Source organism: Theobroma cacao, chromosome 5 (genome assembly GCF_053813885.1).
Source record: "Theobroma cacao isolate CCN51 chromosome 5, ASM5381388v1, whole genome shotgun sequence".
In the NCBI taxonomy this organism is placed as follows: Eukaryota; Viridiplantae; Streptophyta; class Magnoliopsida; order Malvales; family Malvaceae; genus Theobroma; species Theobroma cacao.
Genome location: NC_142643.1, coordinates 42,545,006 through 42,563,427, shown reverse-complemented (window position 1 = coordinate 42,563,427; position 18,422 = coordinate 42,545,006). Strand labels below are relative to the sequence as shown.

General features: G+C 33.2%; 2 protein-coding genes across 2 annotated transcripts; one reads left to right on the top strand and one right to left on the bottom strand.

Annotated features, from left to right (window-relative positions):
• The first annotated feature begins 9,983 nt into the window (after positions 1-9,983).
• LOC18599799 (cationic amino acid transporter 2, vacuolar-like) lies at positions 9,984-16,047 on the top strand. The gene is made up of 14 exons (XM_007029923.3): positions 9,984-10,449; positions 11,106-11,307; positions 11,533-11,617; positions 11,765-11,905; positions 11,989-12,107; positions 12,177-12,273; positions 12,376-12,548; positions 12,646-12,712; positions 13,311-13,469; positions 13,942-14,209; positions 14,627-14,735; positions 15,166-15,278; positions 15,376-15,451; positions 15,621-16,047. The coding sequence occupies exons 1-14, from the start codon at positions 10,290-10,292 to the stop codon at positions 15,772-15,774; spliced, it is 1,923 nt and encodes a 640-aa protein (XP_007029985.3). The 5' UTR covers positions 9,984-10,289; the 3' UTR covers positions 15,775-16,047.
• Positions 16,048-16,084: 37 nt separating this feature from the next.
• Positions 16,085-17,636, bottom strand: LOC18599798 (maltase-glucoamylase, intestinal protein). Its single transcript, XM_007029922.3, has 4 exons — positions 17,549-17,636; positions 17,012-17,246; positions 16,868-16,923; positions 16,085-16,289 (listed from the first exon to the last, which is right to left on the bottom strand). Exons 1-4 carry the CDS (start codon positions 17,597-17,599, stop codon positions 16,119-16,121), a joined length of 513 nt encoding a protein of 170 aa, XP_007029984.3. The 5' UTR covers positions 17,600-17,636; the 3' UTR covers positions 16,085-16,118.
• Positions 17,637-18,422: the final 786 nt, after the last annotated feature.

Genomic DNA, 18,422 nt, shown 5'->3' with positions numbered 1-18,422 from the left:
AGATTTGTAAAAAAATTGACCAAGGCTGAAATGGAGGAGAGACAGCTTAAAGGTCTTTGCTGCAATTGTGATGAGCCATTTATCAGAGGCCATCAATGTAAAAAGTTATTTTGGATTGACTCAGTTGAAGAAGGAGACGAAGATCAAACCAAATATGAGCCACATGCTAATATTGATCAACCGGAGATCTCGTTGAATGCCATCATCGGTATTAGTACTCCTCAAAACATGCGTTTGCAAGGCAAATTGATTGGTAACCCAGCTCTGACCTTAGTAGACTTTGGTAGTACTCACAGTTTTGTAGACTCTAAATTTGTATCGCAATTTAATCTCCAGGTGAAAAGATGAGATGGATTGCGGGTTATGGTTGCAAATTGGTGAGAGAATTAGAAGTTCGGGTCAATGCGAGGGAATCTCACTCTAGTTAGGCAATCACATTTTCTCTGTTGATTTATATGTTTTCACTTTCAGTGATTTTAATGTCGTATTAGGTGTCAATTGGTTAAAGAGCTTGGGACCCATCTTGTGGGACTTTACAGATATATGGATATCTTTTACTAAACTTGAAAACAGATAGAATTATATGGAATTAAAACTTCCAAACCATCCCAAAGTGCTAAGATTTAAGTTATTACGGCAGAAGATTACCATGCTGATTTACAGCGACTCTTGCGAGATTTTGTTTCCTTATTCCAAGAACCCACGGGCTTTCCTCCTTTACGTGCTTGTGATCATCGAATTATTTTAGAACCCGAGACAAAACCAATAGTTGTCAGACCATATCGATATCCACATGCCCAAAAAGATGAAATTGAGCAACACTGTTCCGAGATGTTGAAGCAAAGGATAATTTAGCCTAGTCAATCCCTATTTTCATCTCCAATACTCCTTGTTCCTAAGTCAGATGGTACTTGGCGCATGTGCATAAATTATCGAGAATTGAATACAAAGACAATCAAAGGCAAATTTTCCATTCCGATGATTGAGGAATTGTTAGAGGAATTATTCATAGCAAAGTATTTCTCTAAACTAGATCTGCGGTCAGGCTATCACCAAATTCGAATGAATGAAGCTAATGTAGAAAAAACAGCTTTCCAAACACACCATGGCCACTTTGAATTACGGGTCATGCCCTTCGGGTTAACAAATGCCCTTTTGACTTTTCAGGCCCTGATGAATGAGGTACTGCGTCCTCACTTAAAAAAATTTGTTTTAGTGTTTTTTGATGATATACTTGTTTACAGTCGTACTTGGATAGAGCACACGTATCACTTGCGGATCGTCTTCAAATTGCTCTCAGAACATGATTTTTTCTTCAAATGATCTAAATGCTTATTTGCCCAAACTCAAATTGCTTATTTGGGCCACATCATCACTGTTGAAGGAGTTACTGCAAATGCAAGCAAAATTTCAGCCATGACAGAATGGTCAAGCCTTTAACTATTCGAGGGTTACGAGGTGTTTTAGGCCTCACTGGATACCATCGCAAGTTTGTTCATAACTATGGTTCTATTGTAGCACCTCTTATAGCCATGCTCTTTAAAAATTCCTTCATATGGACAGACCAATCGTCTCAAGCTTTCGAAAAACTTAAGGTTGCCATGACCACCACGCTTGTGGTAGCACTTCCTGATTTTTCTCAACCATTTACCATTGAGTGTGATGCTTCTGACATTGAAATTGGTATAGTTTTATTGCAAAATAATAAACCAATTGCATTCTTTAGCAGGGCCATGGCAATGCGACATCGACATTTACCAGCTTATGAAAAGGAGCTCATTGGTCTTGTTAAGGCCATTAAACACTAACGCTCTTACTTATGGAGAAAGCACTTCATAGTTCGCACCAATCATTATAGTTTGAAATTCTTATTGGAGCAAAGACTATTGACACCACCACAACAACACTGGTTGGGAAAAATCTTGGGCTATTCATTTTCAGTAGAATATAAGGCTGGTCGATACAACTCTGTAGCCAATGCTCTATCCAAGAGAGATTTTGATGGGGCTATCCTCCTGGCCATATCCATGCCACAATTGAGCCTATTTGATGAAATTCGTCATGAACAACAAAATTCACCTGAAGTCCAAAGTTTAATCTTTAGTGTCCAAGAAGGTATTGCTGCTAAACCATGGAACTTCAAACAAGGGCTATTATTCTATAAACATCAGGTTTATTTAGCTCCTAATTCTCCTTCCATCCAGACAGTCATGACTACCTTACACAACCAAGGACATGAAGGGTATCAAAAAACTCTCTTCCGTATTGCTAAAGATTTTCACTAGAACGGCATGAAACACCATATCCGTGACTTTATTCGTGCTTGCAGTATTTGCCAACGTCACAAAACAGAAACTTTGCAACCAGTTGGTCTTCTTTAGCTGTTACCAGTGCTTAAGCATGTATGGTTTGACATTTCATTAGACTTTGTGGAAGGCTTGCCTAATTCACATGATAAAAATGTCATTTTGGTGGTTGTGGACCGTTTTTCTAAATATTGTCATTTATTGCCAACTGCTCACCCATATTCAGCTATTAATATTGCAAGACTCTTCTTTGATAATATTTTCAAATTACATGGGTTACCTGAAACAATGGTGAATGACAGAGATGTCACCTTTACAAGTGCGTTTTGGAAGGAACTTTTTCGTTTTAGTGGTACCAAGCTATGTTTCAGCTCCGCTTACCACCCCCAATCAGATGGCCAAACGGAAGTTGTCAACTGAATTGTGGAGATGTACTTAAGATGTTTTACTAGTGTTCATCTTACCAAATGGATGGATTGGTTGTCTTGGGCAGAGTATTCATATAATACTAGTTTTCATTCTTCACTACAAACCACACCTTTTGAAGTTGTGTATGGGCGACCACTGTAGCGCCTACTGTCCTATTGTCTTGGAATTTCCAAATTGGATGCTGTGGATTAGGCCTTATAATCTCGAGATATGATCCTTAAATCATTAAGGCATAATTTGTTGCATGCCCAACATAAGATGAAAACCATTTATGATTCCAAGCATCATAATATTGAATTTCGAGTGGGGGATAGAGTTTTTTTACAATTACAGCCATATCGACAGCTCTCTTTGGCTAATCGTCGTCACCAAAAACTGCTGCCAAGGTTCTATGGTCCTTTCACAATTTTGCAACATCTTGGACCTATGGCTTATAAGTTGGAGTTCCCTCCAGGTACTATGCTTCATCTTGTGTTCCATGTCTCTTATCTAAAAGTTTTTCATGAGAGGGACAATCCAGTATCTGCTACACTCTCTATGGGTCTTACAGCAGAACCTATGCCACTACCTTTTGCTGTTCTTGATTATCGAGTCAATCAAAACATTCAAGAGGTCTTGATTCACTGACAAGACACTTCTCCAACATGCATCTTAGGAGATTGTTTCATCCATGAAGGAGTGCTTCCCACACTTCACACTTGAGGACAAGCGCGATTTGAAGGAAGGGAGTAATGTTAGCACATCAGATAATCCCTTAGTTTACAAGCGATTCACACATGGGAAGTATAAACTAAATCAACATATCTGATTGGTTTCTATTGGTTGCTGGCAGTTTATTGTTAAAGTTTCATTGTGATTCCTATTTTAGTGTTAGTGGTAGTTTTCCATTTCATGTTGTTGGAGGTTGTGTCTCCATCCTATTTTATTGTTAGTGGTAGTTTTCTACTTCATGTTATTGGAGGTTGTGTCTCCAGCTTTTTACTTTCTTGCTTTAAGGGTAATTATTCCACCAAGTTGTAGTTAAAAAGGAGTGAAGTTAATAAAAGAGGTTGTTCAGAATCTATTCAAGTTTTTAAGTACTTAAAACTCAAGAGATCTGTAGGTTCTCTCTAACAAGCCAGCACTACAAACATAGGTCGAAAAAAGAAACCTTCCACCCAAGTACCTAGCGTACCTCAAACTAAGCCAAACCTTTCCACACACCGTCCCATAACTCAATCAGTTTCAAGGGATCGTATCAGGAAACCAATAGGGTACTGGATTGTTTATGGGAGGTGTACATTGGGTGAATTTTGACTCTTTTGTATAGATTGACCATATGTAGAGTTTGTTTTGAGCTTGTCTTTTTTACCAATGAGCTCTGTTAGTGGGTTTGCTGGTCACGGACAGGCAACTGAGGCTCTGCATCTTTTTGTTCATGCAGAGAGATGCAGGTTAGAGCAAAGAAACCTGTTTTTTTGTAATTACTCATTTTATCAATGAAATTTGATTGTTAAAAAAAACTACACAGGCCAAAATATAATAAAAAGATTTTAATATTGAAATCGAAAGATAGTGTCTCAGTGTTTGATTCAATAATAAATATATATATAATCTGTTATTTAATAAAATTGAGTTTGAATCTCTCAATTTTTTAAACCTAAACAAAAATAATAATAATAAAACTAATGGAATCACTAGACTTGGTTTAACAGATGAAATATTCTCGTAGAGGAGTACTTATCTAATGCTCGCGCGAAAAACTTTGGCATTTTAAATTTTAATACTTTATATACCTAATAACAGTTTTATGAATGAAATTAAATTAAATAGTTCTTTCATTTAAATATAAAAAGCTAACTTTACTTATGAAACCGTAATGTTTGGATGATCCATGTAATATATATGAAAATCTTTTACTTAAAGTATAAGTGTCACAAATCTCATATTAGTAAAAGATGGAATGAATTTAAGTATATAAACATGGATTTTTCAGTATCTATCAAGTATGTCTTTTAGATTAAGAACGCGAACCCATGATTTATAGGTTTACTTAAACTATACTTTTAGAGCTTAAGACCGTATGAGATTAGATTTAAGTTTTGGCTCGTGACAAGTGGTATGAAAATAAATTTAAATCTTCACTGATGTGAGACCTTAAAAGATATATAAAGGCCGAGATAGACTTGGATTAGTGTAGGAGTCCTTCTCCTCTAAGGGTGAAAGAGTCAATGCAATAAAAACGTTTTACAAATGGGTAGGGTAAAATGTTATGAATTCCACATTAGTAAGAGATGAAATGAGTTTGGGTATATAAATATAGCTTTTCTATCACTTATCAAACACGTCTTTTGGGTCAGAACGTGAACTCGTGATTTATAAACTTACTTAAACTCTATTTTAGAGCTTAAGGCTACACATGGTTGAAATTAAATTTTCGTCCGTGACAATAAGGTTAAAGATTAGTTATATCTTTTTTGGGAGAATATTTCACAAAATTAGGGTTTGATGTCCAAGAACTTATCACTTTGGTTCAAAATTTGACACGTATATAATGATTTGCACATATATATATAATTATCATGAATGGAATGATTTAAACTAACTATTTGACGTCTTTTTTACTTTTTACATAATAACATGATTCGTCTTTGATAAAATGCAAGCCTTCCCTTGGTGGAGAACGTTATGATAGGCAAGCCTTTAGGATTTGTGAGCTTGTGGTTGTTAATGGCCGTGGAATCACTATCATTCCTTTTACCCATGTTTTCTCTTTTCTTTTATTCATCCACTACGTATCCCATTAGTGTCAAGTGCGTATATATGGAAATTTTAGGGTTTGACTTGGCCCAAGATCTCATCAGACGAAAACAATTTCAATCTCAAAGAAGGTTAAACGTGAAGAATTTGACTAACCAATACATTCAATTTCCAAAGCTTGACAAGTCTATATTGTTTGGTTTAATAATTAATAGTCGTAATCGATTGGTTGCCTTTTACGGAAACACACAGAATCATATTACATGATATTTTAAATTCAAACTCGATTTTTAAATAAATAATTATCTACATTTATGAATATTTTAAATATTCAAATAATTCGATTAAAATTTTTGTAAACATAAAAAATTGGATTTATTTAACGTTTTTCCGCTCTAATTATAACCACTTACGGAAGATATTAAGAGCGGTTGGATGTGAGAGAGGAAAATATGAAAAAGGGACCATTGTGATATATATATATATAACTATCATTTTCATTTGATCTGTGTTCCTTCCAAGTTGTAATTTTGTTTTTATTCGGAGAATTGGTGCTGCAAAGTAATGGTAATATATATAAAAAAAAAGATAAAGAAATAGTTTTAATTCCCCCATCCTTTCTTACCGATCTCTGCCACGTGGAAAGTTATGGAAAACCTTGAGTTGGTGTTGTCGTATGGTTATGGTATGGGTTGGCGTATCTTATTTTATTTGAAGAATATTAACACACGCAATAATAATAAAAAAATTTATATTTAAATATTTAATTTGTTAATTAGTATATAATTTTTTTAAAAAATAAAATTTAAACTTTTTATTAAATAAAAATAATTATGAAAAATTTTCGTTTTTATAGATTATGATTTTGTGTATCAAATTTTCGTAACCGCACTTATTAGTTGGATTTTCTTACTTATTTTAATTAGTCTTTTTACAGTTAATTATTACATTATATTAAATGATTTGAAATTCGAAAAAAATATAAATTTTAATTTAGACTTTTTAGGAATAGAATAGATAGGAAAAGTTTAAATGTATATTTTCAAGTCAAAAAAGATTAAGAGCATGAGGAATTTGACCGGCCAAAAATTAAATTCAATTCAAAAAGTTTTCCATCAGGTATTAAGACTAATTCAATTGCCATTTTCTTGGTTGCCTTTTCGGGAAACAATGAGCTTTCGTATTTTTTTATTTATTAATTTTTATAAAAAATATTGATTTTAATTTAAATTTTTTTAATAAAGAACACATATATTTGTAGTGCTTGTCTTATTCTTTATCTATAAAACAATCTACAGTAAATGTTTATTAGTCTTTATTTTTCTTACTTATCAAAAGGGTTTTCTTTCTCATCATACATAACATGACATGCGTAATTATCACAATTAATTAATGACAAAGCATCTTAATCCCAGATTGAAGGATTACCATGCATGTTATAGTTGCTTAATCTGACCGCGATGTATTACGTAAGAGGCGGGACACGTGTCTTTTCCAACAGTGCGAGAGCATTTCATATCCACAAGTTCAACTAACTTTTCAAAGTTGATCTCGAAATGTTTTTTTTTTAATGTTAAAACATCTTGTCAATGTAAGTTGTTTCAAAGTTTTATGTCAGCTTAATTTCATTACATAGGATGGCTAATCTCAATTTCGTTCCAACACGCATCCCTTGCAATTATTCAATGCTTTAAGTGTGGGCTGCCCCTGCCCATTATCATAAATTTAATTCTCTTGGCTTTTCTTAATCATTGCCAATGGGAAGCATAATTTACTATTCAAAGTGTTATGATTCACTTCACTTGATTAATTCTTGAATTTTCATGGGATAATTATCTAAAATATAGGTTAGAAAATCAATTTTGTCCAAGAATCTATTTTATTTTAGTCAATGATGGATTTAAGATTTTACATAAAAGATAGCTTACCATTATTTTAAAACATGCTATTTGGTTTAATTAAAAATCAATTAAAAATCTATTTTGTTTCATTAATTAATTGGAAAAGGGTGCCAAATAGTTCCAAAATTGCATTGCAGGGATCGAAGGATCCCAAAGGCCAATGGGCACCGCCTCCAAAATTCTCCTTCCAATCCTGAGCTTATTTGCCGACACAAGTCCTGCCTCAAACCCACGTGACAAAATGCCAGCAGCACCCAATTTCTCACCTTTTAAAATTTGGGGGAATTACAAAATGGCCCCATGGACTCTAGAATTATTTAATGTGTGCACTTACCCCGAAATATATTTAACGAAATGAAAATAATAATTTTTATTTATTTTTTCTCAATCAATAATTTATTTAATTGATAAGAAGCAAAGGTCATTTTTAAATTCAAAACGTTAAATCTTCTTTGAAAAGCTGTTAAATCGAGGCTAATAATCCTAATCAACCAAATGACGTTGAAAATGGCCTTTACTAATCAAATTTCACTTTTCAATTATTAAAAATATCTTTTTAATCTATTTTAACGAATTTGATTATTATTTAAATCGAATTTTAAAATAATGTTATCGGATCTTAAATTGTATGAATAAATATGGTCTTAGGGGATCTTTTCCAACCATTTCGTCACTAGATTCGATCTTCATAGGTCAGATCTGATCAAATAGTGATCGGCTTTTGGTCTAACATCAATCGTTTTTCAGTGTCGGAATTGCCACAATTAGCTGCGGATAGTCTTTCTATTTAATTGTAAAACCAAGATAAGGTTAAAGCAGTCAATTCGATATCCTTCTTAATAATTTAAAATGATGTCCACCGCCCCAATTTGTAAATCCCGATCAAAAATCTAACAAATAAAAAAGAAAGTGCAATTTGGTCGATTTGGGTTGGACCCAGAAGATTCAGAATCCACCTAAAAAAGGCAATCCAAGTTGAGCTCAATCAGCATTTAACCAAAAATTAAAAATCACATGCTACTAATAATTTAGTTATTCTTTTTGTCAGTTGTCATTGATTTAACAGCCAGGTAATTTTCAAAGCATAAAATCTTTTTAATTTTCTCGTGAATGTCAAGTTATCTAAGGCTCTGAGAAGTATTGGTTTCAACTTTCAAGTGGACATCCTCTCTGTTTAATTCAAAATTGTATGATATAATAATTTTAAAAATTAATTATTAAAATAATATATAATCCTTGAACAAAAATTAAATTATTTTAAATAATTTTTATTTTTATTATGTTTAATTAAAATTTTATATTTTTATTTTAAATAAAATCAATTTTTTATAATTATTAATTAAAATATTATTTATTATTTAATAGTATATAATATTGATGTGATATTAACATAAAATATCAAAATATCATATTCTCGTATCATTATTAATTATAACATGTAAACATGCAAATATGTTACATTAACGAAATATGATATAATATGATAAGTGATATTTTAATTAAAAATTATTAATTAATTTATTTAATTTAAAATAAATTTTTAAGAATTTAATTGAATTGAAAAACTAAAAATTTATTTTAAATTTTTAAATAATTTAAAAAAAATTTTAAAGTACTATATCAAATTTTATATATTGTAAAACTAAAATTAACGTTTCTTTTTTATGTTTGTAAATAAAGATATTTTTTCAAGGATGTATGACAAAATATATATGACAATTCATTAAATTATTTATGAAAATGTTTTTAGAATATTTCTTTACTATAAAATTTAAGCTTAATATTCATACATACATACATACATACATATATATATATATGTATATAATCATGTGTCCAATTAATGAAAAGCCTGTGACCACACTTATGACTCGATATTCCTTTATTTGATCCATTTTCTTCAGCTTTCATATCCCCTTCTTAAAAGAGTTCCAATTTAGTTGTCTATTATCACTAATATATCATTTTCATCATTACTTGTACTTTCACATCCCTTAGTTTGTTCATTGCACCACCACAAAACCAAAAAAATAAAAAAAAAATTTATGTTGATACACTGTTACTTAATCACATAATGTACAAAGATAAAAATATAAAAATTTTTCAAGATAAATATTTTTAAAATTATGAATATTTATTTTTAAAGATTTTTAATTTTTAAAATTATTTATTAAAAAAATAACAATATTTGATTTATTGATAACATATATAAAAATTATATGCTGATTGTATATTAAATGTAAATTTTTAATAATATAATATTTATTTTTTTGCCTATAACTACAAAACATTATGCTAATTTCTCTAAAAAATTTTGAGGAGCCAACAATATAACTATAGAAATGATCAATTATCATGGAGACATTTTCTCCATCAATTGATATTTTGTTGACTTCATGTTTCCTAAAAAAAAAATCACAAAATAAGGTTTTTGTGTTTATTTACAAAATAAAGTGATTTTTATTAAAGAAAACGTGACGTTTAATTGGTTTTAGTATTCTATTATCCTTGAAAGAGTGAAAGTCAATCATTGCCGGACGGCCCAACCTCTTGGTTTGGTCCTTAGCAAGTCACTCCTTTAAAATCCAGAACATTTCATTTTCTCAAAACAAAAGCAAAGTATTCATATTTTGTTTCTCTCTCTATATTTCTAAAATCTGCCCGCTTTGATTCTCTTTTAAGAACAACAAGAATTACAAGTGCGAAGTACTTGAACCAAATTTATATCTTGGAAGGGTTCACGGGGGCAGATTTTATTGTTAATAAAGTTTATTATTATTTTTAATATATATTGTATGTAAATTTTTAGCATTTCTTGTTTTGTTCAAAAGCTAAGCTTGTAAAATATCATTAATTCATATAATTTTGTTGTTGATTATTGGGGAAAGTTGATAAATTTGGGTGGGAATTATTGATGGGTTTTTTGGTTGATTCCCAAAAAGATGGTTTTGGTTCTTCATGGGGTGGTTTAAAGAGTTTTGTAAGAAGAAAACAGGTGGATTCTGCTCATACCAAGCGTTTGGGTCATCATCAGTTGGCTAAAGAGTTGACTGTTCGTCATCTCATAGCAATTGGTAATATTTTGCGGTTTTTTTTTTTTAGTTTTTTGGGTTTGATCTGGGTTTGTGTGTGTTTTAGCTGTTTTTTGGGAAAAATTTGATCTTGGTTTTGCGTTTTTGTTTTGTTTTTGGTTGGTTCTTTGTTTTTAGCTGTTTTTGGGGAGATTTTGATAGCTTTTTTTCTTTATTTGGGGAGGGGGGGGTGTGATTTGATCCTGAATTTGTGTTTTTAGCTGCTTTTTTCATGGTTTTGTGTTGTTTAAATGGTTTTTGGGAAAACATTGATCTTCTTTTTGTGTTTTGATTGTTTCTAATCATATAGCAACCTGTGTATTTATTTTATTTTTTAGTTCTTTTTGGGGAAATTTTTATCCGAGTTTTGTGTTTTAAGCTGTTTTATATCGATTTTGTAGGGGTTTTAATGATGGGTTTGGATCGTTATTCACACTTTTATTGTAAATTACTGGTTTTTTTTACTTGTTCCTCTTATGGATATCTTTGATGTACTGGGTAATTCTTGTTTTTGAATTATGTTTAGTTTGATTTTCTTTTTCTTCTAAGAGAGTTGGCTTATGGTAGTTCTTTTTACTTTTAAGATTATTGTTTGTTTGCTTTTTGGTTTTGATATCTACAATAGATAGCTTATTGCGAATTTTGGGCACTGTGATTAGGTGTTGGATCAACAATTGGAGCAGGAGTTTATATTCTTGTTGGAACAGTTGCTAGAGAGCATTCTGGTCCAGCTCTTACCATTTCTTTTCTAATAGCTGGAATTGCTGCTGCTCTCTCTGCGTTTTGCTATGCTGAGCTTGCCAGTCGTTGTCCATCTGCTGGCAGTGCCTATCATTATTCATACATTTGTGTCGGTGAAGGGTAATTTCTAATTTCTTGATTTATCTTGTACATTTATTACTGTTGTTTTTCTTTGTTCTTGCAATTGGAAACGTTGGTAGTTAGGATTTAGCTTCAATAATAGTTAATCATTCCATTTGGTAAAAGAATACTAAAGTGGCTCTAATGTTACAATCCTCTTCTTTCTCGCTTCTTGAAGATTTATCATTTTTTTCAGCCACTGATACAAGTAATATCATTTTGTAGCGTTGCCTGGTTGATTGGTTGGGCTCTGATACTGGAGTATACAATTGGTGGTGCAGCAGTTGCTCGTGGCATTTCTCCTAATCTGGTTTAGTGAATTTTCTTACTCAACTAATTTTTGCCTATTTTTGGCTGGGGATGGGGGTGCTTGAGGGTTGTGGGGGTGGGAGCTTCCTTCTTTGGTTTGCTAATTACATGGCACACTTGCTTATTTTCTTTTGATATTTGCATCTAGGCTTTGCTTTTTGGGGGTCAAAATAGTCTGCCAATTTTTCTAGCACGTCAACATATTCCTGGGCTTGATATTGTGGTGGACCCTTGTGCTGCAGTTCTAGTTTTCGTCGTGACTGGACTCTTATGCGTGGGAATCAAGGAGGTATCTCCTTTTTATTTCAGTTCCTTTTCTGTCTGTGTGGGTGATGACCCCTTTGTAACCTTAAATTAAAACCTCTCATGCAGAGTACACTTGCACAAGCAATTGTCACCAGCGCAAATGTATGTGCCATGATTTTTGTGATAGTAGCTGGTGGTTATCTGGGTTTCAAGACTGGATGGGCTGGATACGAACTACCTACTGGGTAATTGGCATTTCATGTTGTATTTCCATCCTTGTATGATAGTTGTTATTTAACTTAATTGTCCAATAGGTATTTTCCATTTGGGGTGGATGGAATGCTTGCTGGATCTGCAACAGTCTTTTTTGCATATATTGGTTTTGATTCGGTTGCCAGCACTGCTGAGGAGGTATATAGCTTGTTTAGTGATAGCAGTTTGCCCTATATTTAAAGTCTTCTTTTCTGAGTGACCTGAAGAATTTGAAATCCATGCTGAAATAATGTATGACAGGTTAAGAATCCCCAACGAGATTTACCACTGGGTATCGCGACAGCACTCTCCATTTGTTGTGGGTTGTACATGCTGGTCTCTGTTGTGATTGTTGGTCTGGTCCCCTATTATGAAATGGATCCTGACACCCCCATCTCTTCTGCATTTGCTAGCTATGGGATGCAATGGGCAGCGTGAGTATTCATGGTGCATTCAAAGTGTTTATATTATTTATTTATTTATTGTTTTCTGAAGCCTTTTCTTGCGGGGAATCTCATTTTGTGATTTCAGTTACATTATAACCGTTGGAGCTGTTACTGCCCTTTGCTCAACATTGATGGGCTCAATCCTCCCTCAGGTACATATGAATTTTTCATTGGTACAGCTGTGAAATTGTTTGGCATTCCTGCAAATATTCCATCAAGATGATGTTAATGTCCTTATTTATAATCCACATTACTGTTCTGTCATTTCTTTCTCTCAAATAATTGTCTCAAATTAGAACTCTTGTATCATACTAATTGCAGAGCTAAACACAACCTAGGATGAGAACTACAAAGTGGATGTTCAATTCCATGTTACTTCAAAAGATTTACTAACTATAGAGATCCCTTTCAAAGTCAATATAGCATTTGGATTCAATTATGATTTCTTACTGCTGATATAAATTTGTTGGTTGCATAAATATAAATATTAATGTAAGGATTTTGTATAAACTTTTTAATTACTATGTTCCTCTCTCTCTCTCTCTCTCCCACCCCCCAACAATCTTTTTATTACTTCTAAAGTTTCACTGGTTTGTTGTCAGAATTTCAACATACCTGCTCGTTATCCTAATCTGTAAATAGTAAAATGCTAGCTCTTAATAATCTACATGACCGATCATAGATCTTAATATTTTTACTTTTGCATGATTTAATTATTTAATAATAATGTACTTGATTGTTTGTTTTCAGCCTCGAATCCTTATGGCAATGGCTAGAGATGGATTGCTGCCGTCCTTTTTTTCAGATGTTAATAAACGCTCCCAAGTTCCTGTCAAGAGCACAGTGACAACTGGTATAGTTGCTGCTACCTTGTCATTCTTCATGGATGTTTCACAATTGGCAGGGATGGTAAGTAGGCATTTCTTGCCACTGGTATTGGATTTTTTCTCTCTTTTTGGGGCCTGTTGGAGCAGGCCATGAATGTGCGCTATGGTTGTGGTTTACTAGGTCTTGAGTGCTTTCGGTTGCTATGGTGACCCATTTTAAGTTAAAGTCTAAACTAAATTTAATAACCATACAATGATATGTCTCTGATTGTTGCCATAATCTGTTTGATCATTTACAGTCTGTGATACAACATTAATAGGCTGTTCACAAACTCTTTAAGTTTTGATCATTTCTCAGCTTTAAAAGCTGCGTTTTTGTTCTTATGTTTTCTTTTTTTTTGTATCTTTAGAAAAGGCTTTTGCTTTGTTATAAAGACTAATGTCATGTGGTTTCTGCGAACTAGCTCCTCTGGATTGAGTTTCTAGTTTATGACAGGCTCTTGGATGCATATGCCTAGAATAGGGAGCTCCTAAGAGTTACCTTTCTTTTGCAGGTCAGCGTGGGTACACTTCTTGCATTTACTATGGTAGCAATTTCTGTCTTGATACTTAGATATGTCCCACCAGATGAGGTGCCACTTCCGTCATCACTTCAGGAGTCAATTGATTCTGTGACACTAAGATATAGTAGGGATTCTCAGGTGACTAGTGGGGAAAACCCTGAGATGAGTACTTCTACAGGTAGTTCTCAGCCTTTGCTCAGCAAGAAGAATGTAGCTATTGATTGTCCCATTATTGAAAAGCAAGAAGCTCAAGCCAGTTGTAAGTTTCTTGCCTTCTGTCACCTTTTTGTTAAAACATATCGTATAAAATAATTTAAGTAATCAGTATACCATGTCTTGTTTTATCACTAGCTTCTGTAAGTAATGTGCTTTAAGGTTTTTTTCCTTGCTTTTAAAAGTGCTAAACAATGATAACTTATTATGTAATAGAATATTTTGGAACTTCTAATCAAGGTGTACAATTATCACATTCACTGGTTTGGACATTATGACTGAAGTTTCTCCACATTGAATTGAACAGTATCTCCATTGTCTAAAATTCAAATTATATGGGCATGGGGTCAGTTTGCCACCTGTCCACCCTGAAACCTCTGTAGCATTCATTTGTTCCATGATGCTTTTCATCAGCTGGTATTTCCCGAGGTATCGATTCTTTCCTGTGTAATGATTATTGCAGGTACCCTCAATGAAGAATACAGGCGAAAAATTGCTGGCTGGACCATATTGTTAACATGTGTAGGGGCATTTAGCCTTACATTTGCAGCTTCAAGTTTGTGGCTTCCGAGGTAGGCTGTTCATGTCTGTATTGTTGAACTACTGAGTTCCTTATTCAGGATAGAATGGAGGCAATTTATTATTCTTGACCATTATTAAGCTTTTCATTATCATAAGTTTCCAGAAGTGGGTGGCATACTTTCCTGATGCAGGAAAAAAAAGGGAGATGGAGAGTAAATTTATGGTGCTCTGGCGTTATACATTGATAGGAATGAAGAGAGAGAGTTGAAATCCAAGGAAATGTTTGTGTCCACCATTTAGTTATTCATTACTATTGTGATTGAAAAAGAAGAATAGCCAGAGAAAAGCTTTGTAGTGGTTTGCAGCATATATGGCTGAAGAATTTATTTTTATTATCTTTCCATTGAATTTTATCTTTTCAAATGTTTCCATTATCTATTTTCTTTCTTTTGGTTTGATGTTGTTGGTATCTTCTTCTAGCCTTCTTCGTTTCATGTTATGTGGAGTTGGAGGTGTTCTTCTTCTGTTTGGTCTGATTGTGCTGACATGTATAGATCAAGATGACGCACGGCATAACTTTGGACATACAGGAGGTATGCTCTGAGCTCTCTATCTTAACTGGTGGTTGTATCTTCACGATTTCATCTATTTATGCATATTTAATTTACGAGGCAATATTGATATATTCAGGTTTCATATGCCCTTTTGTTCCTCTCCTACCAATTGCCTGCATTCTCATCAATGTCTACCTGCTCATTAATTTGGGGTAAGTGTTGACTAAATTATTCTATTCTTCTTTATTTTCTCCTATTTTCACATGGTCTTTGGATGCTGCTGATTTGGTCTTCCAGAATTCATCAGAAGTATGCTACCATCAAATGGCTAAACCCTTTTCATTTGCGTTGTTCTCATATTATGTTCTTTGCAATTGTCAGTGCTGCCACATGGGCTCGGGTTTCTGTATGGCTCGTATTGGGGTTTCTTGTTTACGTTTTCTATGGTCGAACCCACAGCTCGCTGCTGGATGCAGTCTATGTGCCTGCAGCTCATGCCGATGAAATTTATCGCTCTGGAGACTCTTTGGCATAGTTGCAGCATGAATGGAAAATTTCTCCTGAAGGAAGAAGGAAAAAATATAAGGAAAAATGTGGATTATTTTTGCACCAATGCTTGTTGGCCTTAGTTTCGGAGAAAAAAATCTCAATGTTGTATGCTTGTAGTATTTGTTGTCCCCAATTATTAGGGATATGTAATCTATTGACTGATGACCTAAAATCAGGCCCTTGTTTGTATAGCACATATTTCCTAAGGATGGGAAAATGCATGTTCAAAAATGTAAATAATCAGCAAATTGAAGATGAATTTCCCTCTCTCCCTCTCAGTAACTTTTACTTTAGCCTTTCCAGAAATCAATCACATAGATGACAAAGTAATTACATGGATGAGTTTATAAACAGAATTAGTCTAGGAAGATTCTCAAGACCCAGCATCAAAATTCCAGCCAACACAAACATCAAAACAAAAGCCAACAGTATTTTGGCAATGTAGAGATAACTGATTCCTGGTTTTGAAGTCCTCTTTGTAGAATGTGAGCCATCAAAGTTCTGTTACATTGAAAACAAAGACATAAATATATCAGCCAAGTCATGAAATGAAACCTTTACATGCAGGAGAAAGATAAAGCATCATGAGCCCTAGTGAATTTCCATAGAGGAAATGAATAAAGATATCAATATAGATGATGAACAAAACTACTTTGTTTAAGATACATAAATTGTTAACAAGCGACGACCCCAAATTTTTAGCAATACCAGTTAGCCTTTAGGTAGGTTCCCGGTAATGGGAAACACATCATGAGGTAGGAGCAACTGTAGTCATCACATTCTGGAAGGTTTTCCATTTGGCATTTACTTTTTGCAACACATCCGTTTACTATAATTCAGAATAGCGATCTAATGGAATGATTGCAGGTTGTGGTATGCAACTGAAGATGTAAATTTTACAGATAATGCAGACATGTAATCCTTAAACTAGACTGTCTCATAGTCATAGGGAACCTAAGAATAGGGTGACCAGTTTCCTCTTCAGGTCTTTTAGTTTATGACTTATGATAGTTCGTTTCTTCCTCTCATGAACAGATACCAGAACTTTCTGCCAGACTTCCATCCAGAGAAGTTATTACCTTTACAATAGGGATCTGTGCTGAAACCGGCCGAAAACCTTCCCCTTTTCTTGTGCCTATACCAAAAAATAGACAAGAATCAGAACCTACTTGATTGCAACATTCAAAACCACACTATAGTTTGAGTTGATAAGACTTAGTTACAGGGAAAATCCGCTTCAGTAACTGTCTGCAACTTCCAGCCATTGCCATAATTCACAAGAACTGCATCAGGGCCAAAACTAATGGGTTCCTCCCCTTGTTTAACTGCTTCAATATGCAAAGCAAAAGGATTTCCAATATCCAACTTTCTATTTATCAATGACACTGCAAATCCCGCCTTGGTGCCGGCGGCAAACCGGGATTTCTTACCAGAACTTTTGCATATTACCTCCACAAACTGCATATTCAGCATAAGCAATTCAAGAATAAAAAAATCAAATCATTTTCACTACTTCCCGAAATTTAGAACAAGGTTAATTCAACATATGAATTGTTTATTTACAGAACAGCTGCTGAGAATTGATTAACCCCATTGATAAACTAGTATCAAGATTCAAAAATTCAATCAGTTTCAGAATTATGAGAGACAATTGCCCATCCCACCACTGCCAGCATCGATCCGCGAACATGAACATATATACATAATAAGATAAATACATATAGAAGTTTAAAGTAAAGAGAGAGAAATGAGGGAGTTACTGGAGGAGGCTGTAGAGAATTATTGACTTCTTCAGCAAATTCCTCCGCCATGGGAGAGAGGCAAGAACTGGTGGAAAGACAACGTGACGCCAGTTTTATATAAGCTTATTAAAGATCTGGGCTTGAAATAAGCCCATTAAGGCTGAAATCTAGCCCAATACTCTTCCAAAATAAATATAAATATAAAAAATAATAACATGACAATTCGAGTTCTTATATCTTAAACGTGTCAGACACGTTTAGACACGAAATACGTTAAAACTAAACATGAATACGACACGTTTAATACATATGTAACACGACACGATATGATTAACACGTTTATTAAATGTGTCAATATATGACACGACACGATTAATAACACGTTTAACACGATTAAATAAAATTATTTACAATTAAATATAATTTTATTATTTAAATTTAAAAACTATAATTATTAAAATAATTATAACAAAATAATAATAATAATAACATCAAATATAATAAAATTTAATATAAATAACATATATAAAATTCATTATCATATATAAGGTTAAAATACACATCAAATAATTATTTAAAATTATTTATATAAGGTTAAAATAATCTTTAATTATTAATATTTAATAGATTAATAAACGTGTCAAGTATATACGTTTAAACACGTATATACATTTAAACAAGATAACACGATTAACTAAATATGTTTAAACGTGTTTGTCGTGTTTGACACGAAACAGGTTAAGAGTAAACCCAAAACTTGTTTAACCCGTATCTTCTCGTGTCATGTCTAAAATTATCAGGTCTAATATTATTTCTCTCTAACATTTTTGGGGATTTAGTTAAAATGCAATTATTGTCAATGGAAACCGACTTGATTATTATCACCATGCTT